Source organism: Leopardus geoffroyi, chromosome D2 (genome assembly GCF_018350155.1).
Source record: "Leopardus geoffroyi isolate Oge1 chromosome D2, O.geoffroyi_Oge1_pat1.0, whole genome shotgun sequence".
Lineage (NCBI taxonomy): Eukaryota > Metazoa > Chordata > Mammalia > Carnivora > Felidae > Leopardus > Leopardus geoffroyi.
Genome location: NC_059334.1, coordinates 78,697,600 through 78,706,390, shown reverse-complemented (window position 1 = coordinate 78,706,390; position 8,791 = coordinate 78,697,600). Strand labels below are relative to the sequence as shown.

The 8,791-nt window shown below is 52.9% G+C and overlaps 1 protein-coding gene across 1 annotated transcript in view; it reads right to left on the bottom strand.

Annotated features, from left to right (window-relative positions):
* Window positions 1-288: 288 nt before the first annotated feature.
* TACC2 (transforming acidic coiled-coil containing protein 2) overlaps window positions 289-8,791 on the bottom strand; it is a 214,718-nt gene continuing 206,215 nt past the window's right edge. The window contains 4 exon segments of the mRNA XM_045439735.1: window positions 289-831; window positions 4,355-4,475; window positions 4,876-4,982; window positions 5,171-5,331. Of these exon segments, the coding sequence (XP_045295691.1) occupies window positions 766-831; window positions 4,355-4,475; window positions 4,876-4,982; window positions 5,171-5,331 (455 nt within the window). The 3' untranslated portion in view covers window positions 289-765.

The window sequence follows — 8,791 nt, the reverse complement described above, 5'->3', positions numbered from 1 at the left end:
GTAAAGGAAAACAGACTTTCCCGCCAAAACTCAGAAAGCGTTTGTAAAAACCAAATCTAAGCTAATTCAATACACTCCCATAAGCATTTAAAAAATAGCAAGCCAATACTTCTCCTTAGCTTCCAACCTACAAACAGCCACGATAATGAAGGAAATGTTATTTAAATCTATGGACGAAGAAGTGAGCCAGACAGAGAGGGGGAAAGGGCCAGATCTGATATGATTTTTAACAAAGGCGAGAAAAGACCCAACCCTTCCCGGAAAAGAAATCATAGCCACGCTTACTGCCAAGATCCAAAGAAAAAAATTTATTTACAATAGAGAATTTTATTTGAAACATGCATTTTTTTTTTAACACAAATCAGCAAATGCAGATCAAGTTTACACTCCTTAAGGCAAGAGTCCCTGTGCAAGCTGTAGAAATTCATATTAAATCCAAAAGCCGCTCACCCTGGGAACTCATGTACAGAGGGCAAGGCCAAGGTCAGCGGTTTGTCTTTTATTAGAGAATCAGACAATCTCCCTGATACAGGAACTCTGAGGTCAACTTGCTATGAATTTATACTAAGAAAATGCAAACCAATAGCAAGAAATTCTGATAGTCTCCTTGGTACTGCATACAATCAAATCAATGTCGTTTAGAAAGGAAATACAGTAGTGCATACGAAAAAGTGAAAACAGAACCTGTCCGCGTTGCTGGAAGGACGGCAGTGTGCCGACGGTCATATTGCACGCAATGGTCAAGTCCAAACATTCGGTTCAAAGTTAGCTTTTCCCCATTTTGGCAATCAGTTCATCGCAAATCTTGGTGAGCTCCTCTATCTCTTTATTCTGAAAGCGAAGACAAAACAGAAAAGAAAAGGCTGCTGAAATCTCCTGGCTGTCTGAAATCAAGCCCAGCAGAATGGTCTCTGGGCTTTCCAGGGGCCCGGGTGCCCCAGGCTTCTTGGTCCCCCTGAAATTCTCCAAAGCGGTACGAGGGATGAATCACAGCACACATCCAAGCGCTAGCTGTGACCCTGAGCAACTCACACAACCTTTCTGAGCCTTGGTGTCCTTATCTCTGAAATGTGGATGATAACATCTGTCTGAGAAAGGAATGCGGTCAGAATGCAAAGCTCCCCAGCAGTGACCGGCATGCAGTAGGGGCTGAACCAAGTATTGGTTCTCTTCCTTTCATCTGCCTCTGAGGGATGCGGACATCAAAGGACGGTCCAGGCTGAGCTCTTTGGTGGCTTTTTTTGAGAAATGTCACCAGGAAGCATTGAGCAATCCTACTTGAATAGGGTCTCTAGCATTTAGAGGTTGCGAAACGAGGGGGTGCTGCGGATATGGGGAGGTGGGGAGAGGGGCAGGGGCAGATGCGAGATGGCTCCAGGGTCCCTCGTGCCACGCACGCCCTGCCCGTGTGCCAAAGCCGGGGGGGAACCGACCACATGCTCAGCCCGCACCGACCAGCAGACAACACTGTCCGGGCTCTGAGACCGGGGATCCGACGGGATGAGTCCGTTCAAAGGCAGGTGTGGCTCTGCCCTGATGCCGACCTGCTTTGGCGGCCCATCTCGAACGGCCCTTGCCGAGGGGGCTGGATCGGTATCCCAGGAACACACCACAGCCACTTTTTCGAGGTCCCCGTGGGCGGGGAGCCTCAACCTCAAGCCTCTCCCCTGGGGCTAACCCAAGACCCTTCTTTGGAAACCTCAGAACCTCCTGGTCCAGCTCGGAGCCGCGTGTCCCGTGCTTTCCGGGATGGGCTCCGGGTGCCACCCCTGAGTGTCACTACTTGGGAAGAGCCGGGCCTCCTTAGTGGAAGAGGAATTCAGTCCTCACTGCAGTTCAGCCACCAGCCCCTGCCGGGAGACAGCCCCACCCGGAAGGTCACCCTGGCTCACCCCCTGCTCGAATTCACAGCCCTGAGAGCTCCGTTCTGAGAGGCGCGGAGATGCCTGCGGGAAGAGGGGTGCCCTGCAGGAACGCAGCACTGGCCGCTGATCCTGAAATTACTATTCTCGCCAACCTGCGGCTGCTGGGGCCGCCCAGGATAACTTTTCATCTTACCAGCACGCTTCCTGTGTGCCAGGCACCACGCCAAACACACCCCGGGCAGTGGCCCCACTCGGTTCCCACAACAGTCCCTTCGTGGGAGCCACTGTTATTTCCACTTTTCAGTGAGGAAACGGGAGGCTCAGAGAGGTTACGTGTCGCACTTAACGGAAGGTCACACAGCTGGCCAGGCACAGCAAGCCTGGAACACAGACTGAGGCCGGCCTGGCTCCTAGAGGGCTTTGCTATCTCACTTATTTAGCGTTAACGTCTAGCGACTGATGGCTGAGAGGCACTGGCGGGCCCGCTATGGACTCCTGGAGGTTCTCCAAGCTCCGTCTTTGCAGCATCGACCCACTGCCCAGCAAACAGCCACCACGCAGCTCAGCTCACTGGGCACCAGCCTTTCCAGCACCCTGACTGGGCAAGATGCCCAGTGCCCTCACTTCAGAACTGCCTGGTAGGGAGGTGGCGGGTGGGGGGGGAGAGGATAATGCTTCTGAATCTCTTTAAAACAGAGACCGTCCCTTCTGGATCTCAGAGTCCCGTAGGGAAGAACTCAGGGGATAAATCTGTGTTTCCTCAGTTTTAGTCTCAGATGGTTGCAGATCTATTTGTATCTTTTCTGTTCTCCAAAACGGTGCACCCCACCTCGCCGTCTTCCGTGTTTTCTAGTTTGCCAGAACGTTTATCATTACCTTCATTTGGCAATGGAAGAGTCTCAATAGGCCAGGTGGCCTAGAAAACATCTATCCTGACTCGGGTTTTACCTCTACTGTTTTAGCTAACACCAGGATACAGTGCAAACACCATCGAATCCTGATGCAAACAGAAGGGAACAAACATATTGCTGCATTTTCCACCTAGAAACATCTGATGCCCAACTGCCTTAGTGCCCAAAATGCTGGGGGGAATGTGGTCTTTAACTTAAAGGAGTATTCCACTTTTCAGGAGTCACCCAATATGCCACACATGGATTATCAACATTCAAAGAATAAAAAATAAACACCCACTCGGGGCGCCTGGGTGGCTCAGTCGGTTAAGTGTCCGACTTCAGCTCAGGTCACGATCTCATGGTTCGTGAGTTCGAGCCCTGCATCGGGCTCTGTGCTGATGGCTCGGAGCCTGGAGCCTGTTTTGGATTCTGTGTGTGTGTGTGTGTGTGTGTCTCTCTCTCTCTGCCCCTCCTCTGCTCATGCTGTCTCTCAATCTCAAAAGTTAATAAACATTAAAAAAATTTTTTTAAATCTTTAAAAATAAACACCCACTTAACACTAACAATGCAGTGCCGCTCAAAAAATACAGACAGAATGAGTAAACGCTGGACCTGACTCTGTGCTTACTGCTAGGAACGCGGAGCAGAGCCTGGAAAATTGAGGCGGTTGAACAGACTTGGGGTATTTGGCACCGTCCAGACTTTTTCCTTCTTTCTTTTTTAAAAATACAATTCTGTCTGGCGGCCACTTGTCTTCATCCCAAAAAGAAAAGGCAAAGAATAAGAATGATCTGGAATGTGGGTTTTCTAGTGCTGAATTCTGGACAGCCAGGAAGACTGTGGACCCAGCACCATGCGACGGCACTGGTGCCATCGGCCCCCAAAGGACACCCCCGCCCCAACCGTGACTACCCATTAAGGCCCAAATGCAGGTGAAGTGATGCTACCCCAGGCCACTGGGTTCTCGGATAACCATCCAGGGGACTCCGAAGGCTCGGTGGATCAACCATATGGGTTTGTTCTGGAAACACACTCAGGGAGGGAGACTGCCTGGCCCACACTTACCCAGATTCGGACTCTTGGGCGGAAGGGGCTTCTCATTTGGACACCCGGGGAGAGGGTGTGTGCAGTGGACTGAGTGCTGGACCGGAAATCAGGACAAGCTAAGGGACCTCAGGAGGGTCCCCCCCATCCGTGGAAGCAGGCGGACATCTGGGGGACCTCTCGACCCCAACGTGGCCCGTTTTCTGCATCTGCCCCTGGCCTCTGGTGGTTACCCGATTCCCCCACCGGTAAGCGTCTAGATGCAGGGCGAAGTACAATGCCCAACACATCGGGATTTTTCAGTAGATGTGTGACAGATGAATGGATGCTGAAAAGGGAGCGAAAACCAGCAGCAAACACCCAAGCGGACGGCAATTCCAGGAAGAGCAGAGAGGACAGTAACAGGGCTGGCCCTACACTGGATCTTCCGGATGGAGAACACGCGTATGCTCACGAGGCATACACCTGTCCCGGGAGCCGCGGAGGCCGCAGGAAACCCCAGCCTCTGCTGATCTGAGGGTCTGACCAGCCCCACCGGCCGTCGGCTGTTACCTTCTGCTCCAGCGTCCTCTCCAGAGCGTCCACACGAAGCTGCTCCTTCCGCAGACTGGCCTGGTAGGCAGCCTGCTCCTGCTGGGCCTTGCCTCGGACCTGCGCGATCTCGGCGTTGGCCCTACGGACACAAGGTGGGGGGGCGGTGGTGCTCAGAAAAGACCACCTTCCCCGGAGACCCTTCCCACCTTCCTCCTCTCAGCTCTGGGCGGCGGGAACGGTCTGGATCCGGTTCCTGTACCGGCGGGGGTCTGCTTAGGAGCCCAGGAGCACCCCCACCCTGCCCCCAACCCCCATTCCCACGAGGCCAAAATGCTTTGAGTGGGTGCCCTGGAGATTACAACATGCACGCTCCACTTATCAAGATGCCGAGGACACTGTTATCACAAGCCACACTGAAAAAACACAAAGGGATTATCTGCTTTTTCTAAGCCAGGGTCCGTGGGGTCATTGGAGCTCCCAGTCTGCCTCGGCAGGGGGTGCCGAGAGGTCTTTGGGAGCAGACGTGAGGCCGCATTTACCTGTCCAGCTTTTCCTCTGCATGCACCTTCAGGGCCTGGTACCTCTGCTCCTCTTTCTTCACTCGGGACAGGTACTCCTGGGCACATTTCTTCAGCACCTCTTCATTCTGACACGACAGAGGACAGAGGTCGCGCCCACGGAAGAGACAGCCCAGGTGCGGGGAACCCCAAGAACTCCCTGATGCGGGTATAACGCTGGACGGCCAAGTCCAGCTCCCTGTGCGCTCTCTCAACCTGCGCCTCCTCCTCCCGCCCCGCACGTCCGGCCGCCTGCTCGGCCCCGACACACACACACCTTGCGGAAGCCTTCAAGGACCTCCTTCATCTTCTCGTATCTCCTGAAGAGATCGGCCAGAGATTTCTCCACGGAGTTCAGGTCGGCCAGGGCTTGCTCCTTCTCCAGGACCAGCTGCTGGACAGTCTGGTGGGAGACTGACTTCTCCCTCTGCTCATCCTCTGGCAAGAGACACAAAGAACAGACGATGGGACCGGTGCATCCCAGCCTGGTCTCAGAGGCAGCCGAGGCCTCAGATCGCAGGTCAGTCTAAGCACGGGGCATCCCAGACTTGGGACGGACCCGCTCCCCGAGCCCACCCAGACCGTCTCCGAAGGCACAAAAACCCCCACAGCTCCAGCATCGCAGACCTGGGCCTTTGCAGTGTTAGAAGGGATGGAAACCAGCCACCGTCTTCAACCCGATCAATGCAGACCCCTCAAAATCGACATTCGAGGCCCCAGGGATGCTATGTGGTTGATGGTGGCCAACAGATCCGTAAGGTGGGAAAAAAATCACTACTGAATTTTGTGTGGAGTAAGATAAAAAGGTATAGGAGTCTGGGCTCCGAGGAACAGGCCTTTCTATATATTATCGACATAAAGACATGGTTATTGGAAAAGAAAAAGGTTTCACCCTTAAATCATCCCATGAACCAAGGCCCACATAACCACCAGCCCTGAAATTCTGCTTCACACAGAAACGGACATTTCCTTGGACACAGCAAATGTTTTAACTCCGACAAAAATGGAGCTCTTTCCGTCAAAGTGACTTTCTCAGTTATGTACCTAAGAATTCTGGCCCAGTTCACAGTGGCTGAGCCTAGTAAAAGGAACTGCTCTGTCCTCTGACCCCCACTACCATTCTACCGTGAACGTCCACGGCTCCCCACTCACTCGGGTTCCTGACACCAGGCCACCTCCCCAGAGGCGCCTTCCTGAGCACCTGCGGGAAACGCCTCCTCCCCACTTTCCAGTCCATTCTCTTCCCAGCAGGGGTCAGACATGCATGCACACCGGTGTGCGCCAGCTGTCTGTCTGCCCAGAGTGCACGCTGCGTGAGGGCAGGGTCTTAAGTCTTGCTTTGTCCGCATCTTTAATCCCAGAGCCTAGGACAGCGCCTGACTCACAGGGTGCCTCAACACATCCGTGCTGAGAATGAACGAGCAGAACCTGGCAATCCAAACCCCAAGCCATGCTCATAACCATCTCTCTCCGCGAGCCTGTTAGTAACAGACCTGGAAGGAGGAAGCTCCCTTCAAAGCAAGGGGTGCACTTGTGATGAGCACTGGGTATTGTATCAAAGCATTTTTACACCTGAAGCTAATATTGCACTGTATATTAACTAACTGGAATTTAAGTAAAAACTTAAAAAAAAAAAAAAAAAAAAAAGCAGAGGGACGCTGCTCTGGGTTCTTTCCCTTGCGTTCCTGGCGGATCGGCACTGTTCTGTCTCCTAAAGGTAGGTGTATTCTTGTTGCATGCTGTGGAGGGAAAGGGCTCAGGACAGGGGAACCACATCCTGGGTTTTAGCTTCGGCGTGATACAAACTCATTCAAAAGCCCTGACTCTCGGGGGCTCAGGGCCTCATTTTCAAAATGAAGGGGTTGTCACACATGAACGTGCACCTGAATCAGCGGGGGCTTGTTTAAACACAGACAGCAGCGCCCCACCCAGTGAGTTCTGATCTGGCAGGTCTGCGGTGGGGCCGAGAATCGGCATCTGTGACTGGTTCCCCGATGATGCTGAAGCGGCTGGTCCAGGGGTCACGCTTGGAGAGCCACAGACCCAGAAGATGTCTGATGTACCTCCACCCCTGCCTCCAGAGCCCCCGCTGCCGGGGCAGAGAGGAAGGACCCAGGCGCCAGACTCTCGACTGCCCAGGTTCCGTCCTGGCTCTGACACTCACCAGCTCTGCTGCCTTGGGCAGGGTTTTTAACCTCTAGGAGTCTCAGCCTCCTGAGCTGAAAGAGGGGTTCACATTACTTATCTCGTGGCATTTCAGGGAAGATTAAGTGAAAATGTATATGAAGCCTGTGACATAATAAGAACCCAGGATCAGTGACCCATCATCAACAGCATCACGGGCACCCCCAAACTGGCGTGATGTTGCATCAATCACTCACGGAGGGGGAGCTTTTTAACACATGGCGAGAAAAGAACTGCCTGCAATCTTGCTGCGCCCAGACTCCTAAAAGAAACGATGCTCCAGTAACCGAACGCTTGTTTTTATTACGTTTTAGCTGCTTCCTTAGTCCTCGGCACATGGTACAATGCACATTCCGGGGCTGATCTGAGGCCACGTATACATTTCACTTGGCTTGTAAAAAGCCATTTATCAAACAGAGTCCATCTGATTTCCTGGATCTGAGACTTAGCTTGCCTCAGGTTTCCTGCCCTCCCCCCAAAAGGCTTGTAAAAATAGAAATTTCCCGGTTCCCAGGAGACGGAGGAGGTGAGAATGCGCCACAAATCTTCTTGCAAATTACACACGCAGTCAGGTTCTTCACATCAGGAAATCAGCCCCAAACTCAAAATGCTCCAGACTCAACAACAAAACAATGCCCTTGGAGATTTTTCTGTTTTGTTTTTCTTTTTGCAGGCAAAACATTATTAAACCATGTTTTTCGGGGGAGGGGGAATGCAGCAAATACACAATAGCAAAAGTAACAAAAACAGAAACAAACAAACAAACAGACACGGGTTGCAATGGGCAGGTGTCACGTTAGGTGAAGAAGCGTTTACTTACCAGGCTTGCCTGTGTGTTTTGCAAGCAAAGGGCAAGAAGCAACAGAAAATGGAAGCAAAACAGATAATCAGGGCAGTTGTTAGGAAAGCAGAAAAAAAATCAATTGCAACAACCTGGAATGCAGAAAAGCACAGAGGTCTTTTTTTGTTCTGAATCCTAAGTATGCAGTCTCTGAACTCAAGAGCATATTCTCTTTAGTAACGTGACGAGAACGGACGACGATGGCAGGACACATGTCACGCTGGCGTGGAACATTTGTGACGGTTACATGGAAGCCAGAGAGCCGGGCTGCAGCCAGGAGGGGCTGGCGCAGGTGGGGTGAAGTTTTGACTTCAAAACGCTACCAATGTTCATTCTGCCTGAACTGCCAAGCTCCTGGAGCTTGAGTTTTTCCCTCCCACCAGGGATGCTGGGTAGGCGGGTGCAAAGGAGAAGAAGAGAGAGAGGAGGCTGGTATGTTTCCATGTATGGGGACCCACAGCCTGCCCAGCAAGAAGGCGGGTCCCGCCCGCAGTGACAGGGAGTCCTGGCTGCGCCTCAGCCCCACGCCATTGTCTGCAAGGACACAAGGACCTGGAAATCTGCGGTGGCCCTCATCAATGCCCTGCAGTAGTGACTGACAGGTGACAGCCACAGACGTGCCAGCTGATGAACAAGATCTGAAAAGTGGCTGGTGAAGGTGCCCGAGGACGGGGAACCAGGACGGGACATGCGTCACCCTGGGTGACAGTGCTGCCTGCAGCTAGGGACACCGGAGGGCGCTCACAGGGCCTCCGGCAGCGCTCAAACACCCCCAAACAGGAAAATGCTCAGAGGGGTGAGATCACAGCTCTTGAAGAGAGGGACCCTTCGGCCAAACATACCAGGTCTCCCCGGGGGAGGCGGGTGGGGGGC